This window comes from Arachis duranensis, chromosome 7 (genome assembly GCF_000817695.3).
Source record: "Arachis duranensis cultivar V14167 chromosome 7, aradu.V14167.gnm2.J7QH, whole genome shotgun sequence".
NCBI lineage: Eukaryota > Viridiplantae > Streptophyta > Magnoliopsida > Fabales > Fabaceae > Arachis > Arachis duranensis.
In genome coordinates this window covers 1,739,360-1,756,216 of record NC_029778.3, presented here as the reverse complement: position 1 = coordinate 1,756,216, position 16,857 = coordinate 1,739,360, and the positions used below count along the sequence as shown (strand labels likewise).

The window sequence follows — 16,857 nt, the reverse complement described above, 5'->3', positions numbered from 1 at the left end:
AATATATTAAAAATAAAATTAAATATGTTGACATATAATAGTATTAAGTAAATCTAATTTTTTTTATTTTTTTTATTAAAACACAGTTGAACATAAAAAAACATATATATTAATTAATAATTTTTATATCCAAAATATATCCGACACCTATAAACACATGTAAACACAACAAATCAGTGAAATGCCGCGCTTTTGTATAGTAGTCAATTCATCTAAGAGCTTTTTTCATGAATATGCGGATATATACTTTACCAAAAATATTTATAAAAGAAATCAACCTTTGTTACCAAAAACTTCCCTAACTTCTGCTTGTGCTTTCTTCAGCACTCTTGGATTTTTTAGCATCTCAGAGAAAATCCATTCCACAGTTAAAGATGTAGTTTCACCTCCCGCAATTAACATGTCCTGCACCATATAATACTATATGTTTTCAAAAACCTTAATAAACAAACATGAAATTAACCACATAATACACACAAATTAAACTAATTAATACTAACCTGAAGAATAGCTTTAATATTATCATTTGTCAATTGAAATTCACAAGCACCATTTTCTTTGAGTCTCAAAAGAATACACAGAAGACTACCATCTCCATCTCCATCTATCTTTGATGTTGCTTCATCAATGATATCATCAAGAACCCTATCACATGTTCTATGCATCTCCTTCACTTTACGTTCCACTCCACTAATCACATGCAACCATTTCTGAGAAGGAAACAAGTTACTAACACCAAAAGCAAGTGATGAAGATGTTAAAGTTTCCTTGATGATTGAAACATATGCGTCTTGATCCTTCGTTTTCTTTCCGAATATGGCTCTCGCTATGATGCTATATGACATGTTCAAGAACATCTCAGTGAGGTTGATGGATGAACCAACGTTCATGGAGACAGATCTTACTAAGCTTGAAACCTCTTCCATTCTTATGAACTTGAACGATCTAACGCGCTTGGCGCTCAACAATTCCACCGTGCAAATCTTCCTTACCTGCTTCCAGAAGTTTCCGTATGGCGAAAACGCAAGATCTGTCCAACCGTAAGTTAGAGCTTCAATGGCGGGAAACTGAGGCCGTTGAGCGAAGGCGGTGTCATGGGTTTTGAAGAGCAGTTTGGCGATCTCCGGTGAAGAAATGACTATGGCTGGTGTCTCTCCGAGCTGCATGTGGATTATGGGGCCATGTTTTTTGGATAGTTTTGTTAGGCGGCGGTGTGGAAGATCGCCGATGAGATGGTGGATGCTTCCGAGAATTGGTAGCTTCCATGGCCCTGGTGGAAGATTATTACTTGATGCTCTGCCATTAGTTTTGAATCTCTTTCTTCCCAACTTGAGGATCAAAGAGATTAAGATGATAATGATAATAGGACTTTGAAGGATGATGAAGAATGATGAGAAATGAAACTCCATCATGGAAACATGTTTTAGAATTTAGCTTATGTGTAAGATATATAAAGGTGGAGACTCGCATGAAGTTGATAGTTAGGGGTGTCAAAATTTTTCGGAGTGCAAGAATTTCTGCGGGAACTGATCTGAACGGGAATCTGAAGGCGTAGAATTTTTCCTGTATGTGAAGATGGGAATGGGGACTAAAATCTTCTCGAGACAGGCACGGGACCCGAGCAAGGATTCCTATCTCATCTCGGATAAATCTCCGAATTCTTGAGTTTATTTAAAGGAAAAGTCTAGGAGGCTAGCAATTTTATTGCATTTTGGTCAGCATGTAACCATCAGAAAAATATGAGCCATTAGATGAAATCTCACACCAATCTCACAACATCAAATCATCATTGATGGCTAGTTGATGGCTACCAATCACAAATGTTGCTGGCCCCCTAGCATTGCTCTTATTTAAATACGCTGAATTTATTTCTAATATAGGGATTTTTTAGTAATTTCACCTATTAAAAATCCTAACCCTACCTTATTGAATGTCTTCCATTCTCTCCTACTACTCCACTTAGCGCCATTTCGAAGCCCCAACTCTCCAAAAAAGTTCAATACTCCCAATCCCCATAGTTGTGTCCACAGTCACAGTCATAGCAGTATACCCCCTCACCAGTCGCTACCGGCCACTCTTCCTGCTCAGTGCTTGCCCTCTTATGGACTATGATTTGTTATGTTGTATTTCTGGACTTATAATTTTGGATAAGATATGTTTGTAATAATGTTTTGTAGTTTTTTTTTAATTTTTCACTATAATTTTCATATAAATGTTTAACATAGGAAGATGGGAAATGGGGCATCGCAAGGAACACGGAAACGCGGGGAATGGAGATGGGGACGAATATCCCTCCATAGCGAGGATCGGGACGGAGATAGGGATCAATTATGGGGGCAGGGACGGGGAGCAGGGAGGCATCCTCCGCCCCGCCCCATTAACATCCCTATTGATAGTTGAAAATCATTAAATAACAATTTAATTAAACTTATCAAATCATCTAATGATTCTCAGTTATCAATTTCACTTCATATAAATGAAGAAAAAAAGGAAAAAGATGATCTACCAAATAATAAAAGTTAGGCACTTTCTTAATCAGTCTATTTTGGATTTGGTCCCTCTTCACCAAACTAATTAATATTCCCTGTGACACAAGTTATACTGCTTCACCAATCAGTACAAATATTTTCATGCAATTAGAAAATCAAACCTATTATAATATATTTTGAGTTAATTATTGTTTTTATAACTGATTTATCAATATTTTTTGAGTTAATTTGTTTATATAGAGTTGGTCTTTAATTAGAAGCAGGGCCATAGCTAGCCAGAGATATTCAAATAGATATTCAATTCAATCTTATATGCAATATCCACAAAGTCTACTCTTAATTATTGAAGCTGCTTTCCTAAATTGATATCAGGAACAATGGTGTTAGATTATGGACTTGGTTGCTCATTGATATATCAAACAACTGATCTTCAAGTTTGTTTTAGCCTTTTAGCTTAGCAAGTAGAGAAATTGAATCCCCTGCCCCTTCATTCACATAAAATTTCACTTGATGCAGAATAACTATTGTTTGGAAGCTAAATTATCTGCAAACAACTGAGATTACTGCACACATTTATATGCTTAGCTGTTGTTCATATATATATATAACTCCATGATTCCATCCTCTAGACCTTAACCAGGCTTGGATTTTAAGGCTGCCTTGTAGGAAATGGGAATCACAAAAGGGAGTTTTCATCAGTCAAAAGACAGAAGACTACCATCTTTTATCAATATTCTTGGTTGTTGATTTTGTTTTGATATATTCTCAAGAATCATATCACTAGTTCTATACATCTCCTTCACTTTATGCATCACTCCACTAATCACATGCAGCCACTTTTGTGAAGCAAACAACTTCTGCAGCAAGAAATCAAGGTCTCTCTGGAAAGGCAGTGTCTCAAGACCTCTTCGGCAAATCTCCGGCGAAGAGAGAACTATGGCCGATGAAGTGATGTATGCTATCAGAGCTTGATAGTTCCTATGCTCCTGGTGGAAGATTATGTGAGGCTGCAATTTTTGACCTATGATTGTTACTGATCTTGTTACATAACTGCACACAATTTGGTTGCAATTTAATTAAAACAAGCATGTCTCACAAGGAGAACCACATAACAAGAACATACTATGTAAGATACTATATAAGCAACACAACCTAAATTATTGTAGTATTTATTACAGAAGGGTGGTTCTGAAACCTTACAACAACAACAAAATCCCTGCATATTATAGATACAGCTTTGTTGTTCTGCATACTATATATTTCTGATAGACTAATACAATGGTCCTGAGGGCACTTTGCTGTTATTATTTTCCTTTCGTTTATTGTTAGCAGGAGAACATGGATTCACTCTTACATAACAAACAAGAAGCCACCCTCCCCAAAATCAAGAATATAACCCCAAACCATGTTTCAAGCTTCAACTCTAAGCCGACTTATTCGGTAATTATCTCAGGACAGAAATACAGAAACACATGGAAAACGAACTTATTCGGAGAAATAGGCAAAATGTCTCCATCTCTGAGACAAAATTTATCAGACAGACAGAATTCTTCTATCTTTTCTTGTTCCTGTATCCTGTTTTCATATGTTCTATATCCTGAGAATCCTACCAAAGAGTAAATGCATGCTAAAATCTAAATACAGTAATCATAAAATTCAGTAATATTTGAAGTATGATCCATGGTGAAGCTAGGCATTTTGTCCAGCTTAACAGGGTTCTTGCCTCCAACCAACTTAGCAGGATTCCCAACAACAGTAGTCCTAGGAGGAACATCCTTAATCACCACAGAACCAGCACCAATCTTAGCACATTCACCAACCTTAATGTTCCCCAAAATACAAGTCCCTGCACCAATCAAAACCCCATCACCAATCTTTGGATGCCTATCACCAGAAGCTTTACCAGTTCCACCCAAAGTCACACTATGCAAAATTGACACATTGTTACCAATCACTGCAGTTTCACCAACCACTAATCCAGTTGCATGATCAAGCAGAATCCCACTTCCAATCTTAGCACCGGGATGAATATCTACTGCGAAAACCTCGGAAACTCGGTTCTGGATCATAACTGCCAAGACTTTTCTTCCTTGAAGCCATAGCTTATGAGCAACTCTATGAGATTGGCATGCTAAGAAGCCTTTGAAGTTCAAGAAGCAATGCACATGGCTTATGCAAGCAGGGTCTCTTTCCTTAACTGCTTTGAGATCTTCCTTCACAGAATCCATGATTTCTTGGTCAGATTTCAAGATCCCAACAAAGAGATCAAAAAGTGTGTTACTTGGAAGGCTTGCACTGCTTAATCTGTTAGCAAGGTGATTGGCCAAAGCAGATTCCAATGAATCATGAGACAGAATTGAAGATTGGTAGTAACTATTCAGAATAGGTTCCTCAGTTACATCAAGTTCAGCCTCTTCCTTCATCTTCGGCCATAGATCCACAGCTTCATTTTCTTGAACTTCCTCAACAAAAATAGGGGTAGTCTGAAGAGTTTTCACCTGGTACTTGCAAACACCATCAGTGAAATTGTTTCTGAAGATTCTGGAGAAACCCCTTGAGTTATTTTTGGTCAACGTTGAACTTGAAGCATCAATTGAAGCAGAAGACTTAGAAGGCAAGGTTTTAGGTGAAGGAAGAGGAGTGAGAGTAGAAAATGGGGTGTGGCAAGTTAAGAACTTTGGATTGAGAAGAAAGAGAAGAGAGAATTGGGTTGGTGTTGGGTTGACAAAGGAAGTGAGGGAGCGCCCTGCCATGAGCACCATGATTTTCCTGGAAAAGTTTTGAAGATTTTCTGGGAAAGTAGGTTTGGCAGGAAAGAATGTTTATCAGGAAATGATTATTAGTGTTTGGAGTTTGGTCAATGATTTGTGATCCAAAAGGAAAGTTCACAGAAGAATGAATGAATGAGTTGGTGAGAGAGATAGTGGAGACAAGAATCTAGCACTCTAGATTATATAAAACATCATATGTAAACTGTTTGAGAATTAATAAAACCGCCAATTTTTACCAATTTTTATTTATAATTATATTTAATAAAAATATTTTTATTATTGATAATAAATTAACAGATAATATATTAATATTTTATATTTTTTTAATAAAAAAATAATATTTACCCAAAAATTAAATAAAATATTTTTTTGTTTTTTATACTCAACATTTATTCGATAATTTTGGAGATAATATACCTACTTATCTTTATGACTGTTAACTAAATCAAATCCATATAGATTTACTCAAAATACTGAATTTAATAAAACACTTATTCAATCAATAAATCATTAATCTAATCATTTATGATAAATTTTAATATGTATTGAAAACCTTGAGTCTTTGATGATTAAAAGAAAAGTCCATTTTTGCATCATAGAGTCAGATTGTTTGACCACTATATCCCACCATCAAGGCACTTCTAATGTAACCCCTTACATCACCATTGTTCATATTCCAATTAAAATAAGTGATAACAAAGTTTTTTATTCTATCATTTATTTTTGGGTATTGATAGAATAAAACAATATTATCTTCCATACAAACAAAACAAGACTGTGTATGGGTTGCAACGTATGAAAATTAATAAAAGTAAGCTATACTATAATAGTGTCAAGGCTGCGCATCCTATACAAAAATATATGGGTAAATTACACCAATTCTTTGTTAAAGAATAAGCAATATTATATATAAAAAATATATACAAAATCATAAACTTTAGATAATATATGTTGTAAATTTGTAATATCATATAATTTAGGGGGATCGAAATTTGATTTATCTAAAATATATTGATATAATATATGGATAGATATATACATCTTGAATATAATAATGAAACATATTAGATGACTCTGTTTATTTTTATGTAAAGATAATAATTAAAATTTTTTAGATAATTTAGTATGTTTAATTAAATAATTTAATATAATATGTATCAATATTTTAGTTATTATTTTTACATAAATTTATTTTTACGTAAATAATTATTTTTTAATTATAATAATTAAATATTGTACCTTTTTTATATTATATCTCTTGTCCCATTTCAGGTTTTAAGCTTTATTCTTTGTATATTATGGGAACATGGAATCGTGGATAGCAACCTCTAAAAATAAAAGATTCTCCACTTGGAATTTTGGATATACAAATAATGTTCTCATTTTATTAATTACCAAAAAATGTATTATTTGATGCTTTATTTTTTTAGTTTCCCACATTATTCCCCTAACCCGACAGGTCAAGGACTAATTCGTCGCGATACTAAGCTCCATTTAAGGGTTTACTGCTGGTCAATGAGTTGCTGCATGCATAAGGCGGGATTCAAACCCCCAATACTTGTTTAAGCGGACTAGTGGGCTAACCACTAGACCAACACAATTTGGTTTATTTGATGCTTTATGTTGTATATACTTTTTATGTAAGGTCAGAAAGGTCCAGGGCCTACAAAATCGTATAATAATTTTGTTTGCACAATCGTTGTGGTCAAGCAACCCAAAAAAAGCAGCAGCAATAATTGTGGTCAAGCAACATAAAGAAGAAGAAGTAGCTACAAGTTGTATATGTTTTAATTTTCGCCTTCTTTTTTATTCGTAAACTAATAATTATATTAACTTCTTTTAAGCACCATCATTTTATTTTCTTCATTTCTTAATTTCGTTCTGCATTTCTTACCTTTTCTGTAATGAAATCTCACCGATGTATTCATCATCTTTAGACCAGTCTTCATAACGAAAGAAAAATACTTGCTTGTTTTCATAAATTTAACGTGTATTATTATATGATTATAACTTCAGTTGACGATAAGTACCAATTTACAAACAATTATATACTGAAATGATTAAAAAAATGTTCCATGCAAAGTCAAAATTCAATATTAATGTACCCCTTTTTTATAAAGATTATTTTAACCAAAATATTATTCTAATTCATTCTACAAGCATTACAATATGAAATGGTTAAATGTTAAAACTCTGTGGACTAAGTCTATAGGGTTGAAATAAATAACGATATAAATAGATATAGGTATTACAGGCTTCAGTGACTTGAAAAAGTAAAATATTCTAGGATTCCTTCATTATAAATTACACTTGATTTGTATGTGGATTAATCACATTACATACAGAGAATAAAAATTCAACAAAGAGCTCTATCAAGAGAAGAATCAACAGTAAGAACTGCATGCATGTTTATGCCTTCAACTTGGAAAATCGGGTTACTACTCAACAAGCTTGTCCAAACAATAATTTGGAAGTGTCATCCCCCATATAGTTTTCTCAGTAACATAATCCAATCCTTGAAACCATAATAAAATTTGACATCAATGGAAAATCAACAATGCCAGAAAGTGTAAAGGAGACAGCATTTGCAAGAAAATAGCATCATGCATAGCTTTTCAAAATTCAAACCAATAAAGGTAATACACCACTGTAACAAAGTAGAGTCTATATAAATATCTATGCAACAAATGTAGGTACTTTTTGAAAACCTTGCTAGGGTATATACAAATGTAGTGCAGAAAACAAAATGACAATTGAAGGCGAAATGCCCTGTATCTTTTAAAAAATCACATTTCTTAACCATTGATGGGTGAATTGAAGCTTACTCGGTTGCAATATGGATTAAGAGCCGTAAAATGTCGATAGCTCAGAGCTTGACCTCTACATCCACACCAGCAGGAAGATCAAGCTGCATAAGAGAATCTATTGTTTGTGCTGTAGGATACAAAATATCAATGAGACGCTGATGTGTTCTGATCTCAAAATGGAATCGAGCATCCTTATGTACATGTGGCGATTTAAGAACACAATAAATTCTCTTCTTAGTTGGCAATGGTACAGGACCCATGGTTTTTGCATTGGTATTCCTTGCTGCATCTAGTATCTGCTTGCAAGAATCCTCTATCAAGGGCACCCAGTAAGACCTAAGTTTGATTCTAATCTTCTGCTTAGGCGCCATCTGAAAATGGAGGGAAAACTTCAGGTAAACTGAAATTGATAAGGAGGAAAACAGTTACGAATCGGAACAAGATATAACAGAGTTGATGAGTATACCGTATCTGGATCACCACCAATGCTAATTGAGGAAGTGGTACGAGTGTCTGAATCTCCAACCTTAGAAAGCAACACAACAAAATCAGCAAAACCACCAAATGGATTCAGGAGAAGTATGAATGGATATCATTCATTCATAGCTAAGCAGGATATCATTTTCTTTTTTTGACAGAATATGATTTTTTATTAAAACTCTCTTGGAAATTCAGTTCCAAAAACTGTGAATTTACAAAGACCAAATAGCATTGTTTGATTCATGTATACAACTCAATCTAGTGAGAAAGGATTATATTCATAAATCACTATTAGTAACCTCAACAGAAACTTGCCTTTGATAAGTGTGTGTCTTAGCAACTATAAAATTTTAACCTAAACATTTGCATAGTTATCCTTTCCTAGAACATTATATCCACCTAATGGTAGAAAAATTCTATCCAGGCTCCTTGTCCTAATCCATAATTGAATCCACAAAACTAAAGGAAAATCATAGAGCTAAGTTCATTCACTCATTGTTGAATTCAATCTCATTCTAGTGACCAAGCACTCTGAGAAACAAATCAAACAATATACATAGATATATACTATATTACATTGCACAATTTCCAATTATCATTTTCACCATCCAGAAAACTCAAGTTATCCGAATTCGAATGAACAAAAATGAAGAAATGCGATATGCACAGACCTGAAAGGTGGTCGCCTCAGATTCATCATCGCCAAGGATTTCTGGAGGTACGTCTAGCGGTTCCTCAGAATCCAAAACTTCAGGCGCAGCAAAAACCCTAGTTGATGAGTGAAGCAGCTTAGGGGTTCTGAGCTTGAAGGTGTTACCAGATTGAAAGCACAAAGACGCAAACTTTGGGTTGGAAGAGAGCGAGGAGGAAGAGGTAGAGAGAGAAAGAGGAGGAAGTAGTGCCGCAGAGAGAGAAGAAACCATCGCCATCGAAGAAGCTCTGAGGTGAAGAAGCTCACTCTACAGTCTACACTATCTGAAAAATTTTATCCATTTGTTTTCTCTTTTTTTTTTTGGTCAGGTGGATCCATTTGTTTGCTAAATTATTGTTTAGAAAAATATTTTGGGCCTAAGTTACTGTTCGAGGCCCATAACTCATAAGTATTCAACTTCATATGGATCATGGTTGAAGATACGGTCCAACTTATTGACCAAAAAAGGTACGGCCCAATTTCAATATTTTTTAACATTAGATTTTTTTCGGCAGTAACAATTTTATTTTTTAACAATTACACTCGGCTTCTTTTAATAAAAGCTTTTGAAAAATCTAACTGTAAAATTGTTCATATTAAATTATATATTTTCTTATCGGCTCCGCTACGTTACCAACAGCATATTTGTCAACTTCTGCCAACTCTTATTTATAATTGTGTTTTATAGAAATGTGTTCGTGGATGTGTCTAATAAAATAACTGTATTTAATAGAAGTGTCTTTATAAATATATTTTTTGAATGTGTCTCTTTATATGTATATTTAAAATATATTAATTATTAGACACATCTGTGAACACACTTTCATAAAACACAAATATAAATAAAAATTAACAGAAGTTGGCAGATGATATGTTGGTACCCTATACTTTTTCTTTTCTTATTGTATACTCAACTTTGTCACTTCACACCAACGCATGGTGTTTTACTGTTTTGGTTTTTTTTTGTCACTTATTGAATCCAATGTAAGGATAGATTTACCAAACAATATTTAAACTTCTAAAATGTCGTCTCGAATATATATACAGGTATAAATTATGAAGAAAAAATTGTGGCCTAACCAAAAACAATCACATCAGCGCAGCTTTTGGTATATGGAATTAAGAAAAGGTAAATACTTACATTAATTCTTATTTATTGTCAAATGGACCATATGTGTTAATGAGATGGCAGTTGAAAAATATGAACCTCAAGCAATTTTTACTCTCTTTTTTTTTTCCTTTAATTTCTTTTATCGATATAAATCATACTATGATACATTTAAAAGTAAAGTAAGATAAGATTAAATTGTAAACCTTTATATATAAAAGTGAAAAATAAGAATTTATATATCAAAACATAAATGATAAATCACATTGTTAAATATGATTTTTTTTCTTCCTATATATCATTTAAGTAGGAGCCAATTGAAACTATATAGTTCAATTGATGTAGATTTTTTAAATATTAAATTTAAGTATCATATCTTTAGAAAACCATTTTTAGTGAAAAAAATAAAAATTTAGCTAATACCAATTTAGAGATACAATGCAAATACAAGGAAAAGATGTTAATTAGCTAATATTTTTATTCTTGTTAAATAACTTTTTTAATTATTAGAAAAAAAAAGACTAATTTTCTTTGTGCCTAGCTCTATTACTACTCCAAACACTTACTGGTTAATCCAGATTACTTATTAACCATATATAATTTCTTTTTTCTTCACAGAAGAAAAGAAAATATTGTTTTGCATTGAATGCCTATATATGTATGTTAGTTTCATGAAGCTACAACCGCACTTGTTGTTGAGGAGTTCTTTCCAACTTCTAACAGTTTCACTCCTTCATTAATTATTTGCCTTATTAGCTCATTCAATTATCTTATGCTTAATCTTATTAGCCCTCCTTAAATTAAACCCAATATATATTGGTTAATTATTCCTAGCTATTAATTCCGTTAAAAACATTATTAATTATATCCTCTTGTCATAGAGGAGTACTAAACTGGTGATTATGACTAGTTATAAGAAGAGATTATTGTTGTTATTATTGGCGATTATGGTTGTGATAAAAGGTGATGATGTTAGTAGAAACATGATTAGTTGGGATGATCTAATGGTTGATGATGAGAATCTCTCATCATACAATAAGAGTCAAGATTTATATTTTTCCTGGAATTTGCAGGTACATAATTATTGCCATTTTTATATTTAATTTCAACTTTTTTTTTGTTAGCATTTTTCATCATTTTATGTATTTCAAATATTAGAGATATAATATTTTATATATTTCTTTTATTAATTTAAATTTTTTAAAAAAATATTTCATAACATAATTTTAGAATATCTATAACTAAAAGTTTTAGAATTTGATTTTTTAAAAAAATTAATATAAAATAAATAAAAAGAGATATTACAATAAACACCCTCCTAGTTTGATATATGGTGGAATTTGCTAGTGAAATTTATACAAATATTCTAGTAAATAATAACATGCATATGTCATGCACAATTTAGATTTCAGGATATGTATGTATGATTATAAATATAAGAAATAATAATATGTATTAATAGTGAATTGATTTATGCAGAGAAAGAGTGCATGTGCCAAAAAGCAAGCCATATATTTCGTTTATAGGTAAATCTAATATAATGATGAATGCCACTGAACTAAATAATGTAACAGAAATTGGCAGTGCCATATTGTTACTACCTGTAATTACAAATAGCACTAAGGCATCAGATAAGGGTTCAATGGAGGGACAAGAATTAGGCATGTCTAACACAGCAACTCTTTGGGTTCAATCTGATTTCTTCTGTGCAACTGTTCTGACTATTGACATAACAAAACCTATTATGGGTTTTCAAAAAAAAAAAAAATTATGTACATTTTATTACATGATAAATATATTTGCATGGTTTTAAATTTATCAAATTACAAGAGCAATTTTTTTTTGAAATTTTTTTTAATGCGATATATTTTGAGTTTAATTTTGATGCATTGACAATGTAAAGAGATTTACATATTCTTTTTTATCACCATTTCGCGCAGCTATTATAAAGTATAGTTATTTTTAATAACATATTATATACCTAGATGTATGGTTTTACAATGATACTTCGTCAAAATTAAATTCATATTTTTTGTGCACAAATAGTTTACTAGTTTGCTTACTAATAGAAATGATAATGAAAGTTGAAAGATGTTTGATTTGTTACCTATGCTTCTTATAGCATACATCTTCCGTGTGGCCTTGCTTGTTGCAATGAGAGCAAGCCAATGTAGCTCCACGACCTCTGCAATGGGAGGATCTGTTTGCCATGTTTGCCATTTTGAGAAATCAATGAATCACAGAGTAATAGGGATTCAGATCTTCTTCCTTCCAACTCGTTGATCGGAATAGCTATGTTCACCAAGAAAGAATCTTGCGAAATAGCCTCTCATCAAACTCTATTGGATGAGTTTGAAGGAAGAGGTAAGAATGGGGAAAGAAAATGTCGAAAGAAAAATTAGGGATAGAAAGAGAATGGCAAAATTGGATTCGCAACTTTTTCTTTTTTTTGATTCACAGCTTGGTTGCTCTCCACGCTCACCGCACCATGAAGAAAATCTCATGCCCTAAGCTGTTCAAGCTGTGATGTTGATGGTTTGATGAATCAGAAAGAATTAAGAGAGGGAGAGAGATGGGTTCTTCTCATTATTAGAGAGAATGAAAAATCTCCCTTAGAAAATATTTGTTGAGTTATTACACCTTATATACTATGTACTTTTTTTATGTACTCTCACTAAAAAATAATTACAATGGTAAACCTATTATTGATAAAGAAATAATCTAGGTAACATGATTTACAAGATTGTTATATTGTTTGATTAATAGTAGAATTTGGTAGAGAAAGATGGAGAAAGCTGTATTCTACCAAGTTAGGGTTGTTGGGGAACAAGACACTCTCCTTAATAACACAGGAACCCATTATTTCTACCAAACTTTCATCCAAGGATCTGTTGATTTCATATGTGGCCAAGCAAAATCACTCTTTCATGTAACAATCACTTGTTAGTTCTTACTTTATTTTCCTTTCTATTTTTATTTTATTTTATTTTTAATTTAAAGTAATAACTAATTATTCACTTAGAGAATTATTGGCTTAAACATTTATATTTGACTTTATTTTTGGTGTAATGTCTCAAAATAGAATTTTTTGATGAAATTCAAAAATATGGATGTAGACTCCTTAAACTTTATGGGGAAAAAATTCTCTTTCAATTTTTTCGATTTTTTTTTTCAGTATACGAAAAGCTTTTATATATATATATATATATTAAATATGCCTTGAATATGCGAAAAATATTGAAATAGTGATCAATTTCTTACATTTTCTAAAATGTCCCATAACTAGACAAATGACTTTTTTGTCCCATGTACATAAAATACACCAAATTTTGCTCTATATGAAAATTAATTTCCGGAATTATACTCCCATATTTCTTTCCATTTTTTTGGCTATAATTTTACTAAGATAAGAATTGTGTAAAATTTTTTATTTGAAAAGTTCAATGTAAAAATGTATACTATATTCAGTAGCTGAGAATTGGGGAGCAATTGCAGCTCATCATAGAAATTCAGCAAAAGAAGATACAGGATTTTCATTTGTTAATTGCAAAATCAAAGGAAATGGTAGAATCTTGCTTGGAAGAGCTTGGGGAGAATATTCAACAACAATTAAAAGTTTAAAACTATTCATGTTACTCTGTTTTTTTCAATGTTAATGTGACTAGATTCTGGTTTTACAAGACTGCAGTGTTTGGAGAGTATCAGTGTTATGGAAAAGGATCAAATAGAACTGGAAGGGTAGAATGGTCAAAAAATTTCAACAGTGAAGAAGCTATGCCTTTTCTTGGTAGAGACTATATAAATGGAGATCAATGGCTTAGACTACAATAGTAGTCATCTTTTAATCTTGTTTAGTTTAAAATTTTTGTCATTGAAACATGTTGGAGATATTTTCATAGAAATTAAAGTAAATACAACATTTTTATATTTTATTTTTTCTTGGTTCAAACACAAATTAATAACAAGAATTCTAGAATCTCAAATAAATTGTCATAAGAATCAAGATAATTATGATAAATGTTGACAATTTTTGTTTAAAAACAAAATGCTCTGCTCCTTTTGATGACTTGATATTAGGAACTCTGTTAGAGCATGAAATCTCTACTTACTATAACAAAAATGGGTTAGATTAAAATAAAAAATAAATAATTTTGACCAAGTAATCAAATACAATCTCTTACCATTGAGGAATAGTAATGGTAGAAAGTAGTAACACCACCATGACTTTAGAGATACATACACATTTATGCAAAAATTGATACCAATTCAGTGAATCACTCTATGATCCTAACCAACAAGTTATCATAAATGTAGAGAGGTGAGAGGTGATGGAACCATGTGTGTGCTATTATTATTAATAATTTAATTTTAATGCATAATTTTACGGCTAATTTTTTTTAATATTGGTTAAATATATGTGTAATACATTGTTATTGGAAAATTAGGTGTTTTTTTTATATGGTGTTTTATTCAAATCGGACGGTCCGATTTGTTTGATAAAAAAAATAAACTACAAATCGGAGGGTCCGACTTGTTTGAAGAAGAAAATAAACACCAAATCGTAGGGTCCGATTTATATTTTTTATTTTTTTAATTTGTTAAAATGAAAATCGGACGGTCCGATTTCAACATTAAAATTTTTTTATTTTCGAAATTACAAATCGGACCGTCCGATTAGTTTTGTTTTCTTTTTTTTTCCTTTTTAAATCAAATTTGACTCTCCGATTAGAATTTTTAACCTTTTTTATTTTTTTTCAAACTCAAAACGGAGGGTCCGTTTTCTGCTAACACCATGTATATGTAAAATATCTCTCTTCTCCACATTGTTGTATTGTTACATTCTCTTCTCCATATAAAAAATCAAAAGCGTAATTTTACACGTGTATTCGATTATGTAATATTATATCAATAAAAATAATTATATTCTTTATTAATTACATAAATAAAAACACAAATGTGATGTGAGAGAGAGAGTAAGGCATGGCAATGGCACTCATGAACAAAGACTTTGAAGCAGCCTCATGCTACATAGTAATTATTTGTTACCTTAAATTGCCAATGACAGTAGTGAAGAATGGAGAGTTTTGAAATGATTTGGTATTGTACAATCCCATACATTAACAAGGTACTTAAAGAACAACCCACACCAAATATTCTTCAATATACATCCAAGATAACATATTGTAACTGCTACACTCATCATTATATGATACCTACATTTATTCTCCATATTTTTATTCCAATTATTGTTCACTTTACAGCTTCAAGTTATCTCTCAATTTTCTTTCTTAATTTTTATTTTTTTAGCTATTAATATATTGTCATTTATTCAGAAATTATCAATTTTTTAGTTTTTTTTTTTTACCACCAATATCCACTATTTGCATGAATTATTATTTCGTTAATCTAATGTAAACAACTATAATAAATATCATTTTCCATTAAAAAAAATGGTCCTACCAAATTGTCTATTTAAAGCTAAACAACAATGTCCACCGCAATTTTTCTGTGTTTCTATTAGATCAAGTTAAAATTCTTTGTTCCACAATTTCTTCTTTTATTATCTTCCTAACGAACCAGAAAAGTATAATGTAATCATTGTTTTAAAGACCAGAAACATTCTCAATGGTAGTTTATCCAATTATTTCTCATCCAAAAGCACACTTTAATATTAGCATTTGTAGTAGCTCAACCATAACTTCCAAAATCATATCATCTACCAAATTTAAAAAATAAAATCAACAAGTCAACAAAATTCATTATTGAAACCCATAAAAAGGAATGAGCCTATATATACTCTACTATTACTATAACACACATGATAATTCAAACGGTAGAATTTCATTTTTATATATTATCAGTATAAAAAAATTCTATATAACAAAAGTAACGAACTTGTAAATTTATTATTTAAAATAGGTTTAATTACTGTGTTGGTTCTTATAGTTTCGTAAAATTTTTAATTAGGTTCCTATACTTTTTTTAATTGGGTCCCTGCACTAATTTTTTTTAATTAGGTCTCTCTTAGCAGTAATTAACTTATATAATTTTATAGGGATCCAACTAAAAAAAATTGGTGCAGGGACCCAAATAAAAAGAAAAAAAAGTATAGGGATCCAATTAAAAAAAATTGTGCAAAGACTCAATTGAAAGGAAAAAAAATATATAGGAACCTAATTAAAAATTTTGCGAAATTATAAGAACCAACAGAATAATTAAACCTTTAAAATATTATTTAAATACATAAATAATTAGATGATCGTATAAAATTATTTACAGAGTTCAATAAATTAAAATTAAACTCTTTATTTTATGAATTTAATTTAATTATTATATTGTCAAATTATATAACGCTATATTAATAAAAAATAATTATTTTTAAAATTGACTGTGTAAATAGTCATTCGAGAGAACAGCTGTAAGTGCATGAGATGTAAAACATTAAATTAAACTCAAAATTGCATGCATGTGAATGCAATAGATGAAGCAAAGTAAATAATAAGATCCAATT

General features: G+C 31.2%; 4 protein-coding genes across 4 annotated transcripts in view; 1 reads left to right on the top strand and 3 right to left on the bottom strand.

Annotated features, from left to right (window-relative positions):
• LOC107496187 (desmethyl-deoxy-podophyllotoxin synthase-like) overlaps window positions 1-1,409 on the bottom strand; it is a 3,051-nt gene extending 1,642 nt beyond the window's left edge. The window contains exons 1-2 of the mRNA XM_016117393.3: window positions 501-1,409; window positions 279-405 (exon numbers count right to left, since the gene is read on the bottom strand). Of these exons, the coding sequence (XP_015972879.3) occupies window positions 279-405; window positions 501-1,409 (1,036 nt within the window). The remainder of the gene's footprint in view (window positions 1-278; window positions 406-500) is intronic.
• Window positions 1,410-3,628: 2,219 nt separating this feature from the next.
• On the bottom strand, window positions 3,629-5,421 carry LOC107496188 (serine acetyltransferase 1, chloroplastic). The gene has a single exon (XM_016117394.3). The coding sequence runs from the start codon at window positions 5,249-5,251 to the stop codon at window positions 4,124-4,126; it is 1,128 nt and encodes a 375-aa protein (XP_015972880.1). The 5' UTR covers window positions 5,252-5,421; the 3' UTR covers window positions 3,629-4,123.
• Window positions 5,422-7,469: 2,048 nt separating this feature from the next.
• LOC107496189 (30S ribosomal protein S10, chloroplastic) lies at window positions 7,470-9,549 on the bottom strand. Its single transcript, XM_016117395.3, has 4 exons — window positions 9,219-9,549; window positions 8,534-8,593; window positions 8,086-8,438; window positions 7,470-7,775 (listed from the first exon to the last, which is right to left on the bottom strand). Exons 1-3 carry the CDS (start codon window positions 9,474-9,476, stop codon window positions 8,127-8,129), a joined length of 630 nt encoding a protein of 209 aa, XP_015972881.1. The 5' UTR covers window positions 9,477-9,549; the 3' UTR covers window positions 7,470-7,775; window positions 8,086-8,126.
• A 3,582-nt stretch (window positions 9,550-13,131) lies between these two features.
• Window positions 13,132-14,177, top strand: LOC107496031 (pectinesterase QRT1). The gene is made up of 3 exons (XM_021127044.2): window positions 13,132-13,276; window positions 13,797-13,977; window positions 14,012-14,177. Exons 1-3 carry the CDS (start codon window positions 13,132-13,134, stop codon window positions 14,175-14,177), a joined length of 492 nt encoding a protein of 163 aa, XP_020982703.1.
• The last annotated feature ends 2,680 nt before the right edge of the window (window positions 14,178-16,857 follow it).

What these genes read in the sequence shown, in the direction of transcription:
- LOC107496188 (XM_016117394.3), bottom strand. Translation starts at nt 5,251, where the DNA reads ATGGTGCTCATGGCAGGGCGCTCCCTCACTTCCTTTGTCAACCCAACA.
- LOC107496189 (XM_016117395.3), bottom strand. Translation starts at nt 9,476, where the DNA reads ATGGCGATGGTTTCTTCTCTCTCTGCGGCACTACTTCCTCCTCTTTCT. An exon ending in CTGAGGCGACCACCTTTCAG is followed by an intron (nt 8,594 to 9,218) that starts GTCTGTGCATAT and finishes TTGCTTTCTAAG; the next exon opens with GTTGGAGATTCAGACACTCG. An exon ending in TTGGTGGTGATCCAGATACG is followed by an intron (nt 8,439 to 8,533) that starts GTATACTCATCA and finishes CTCCATTTTCAG; the next exon opens with ATGGCGCCTAAGCAGAAGAT.
- LOC107496031 (XM_021127044.2), top strand. Translation starts at nt 13,132, where the DNA reads ATGGAGAAAGCTGTATTCTACCAAGTTAGGGTTGTTGGGGAACAAGAC. An exon ending in AGCAAAATCACTCTTTCATG is followed by an intron (nt 13,277 to 13,796) that starts TAACAATCACTT and finishes GTTCAATGTAAA; the next exon opens with AATGTATACTATATTCAGTA. An exon ending in AAAAGTTTAAAACTATTCAT is followed by an intron (nt 13,978 to 14,011) that starts GTTACTCTGTTT and finishes TAATGTGACTAG; the next exon opens with ATTCTGGTTTTACAAGACTG.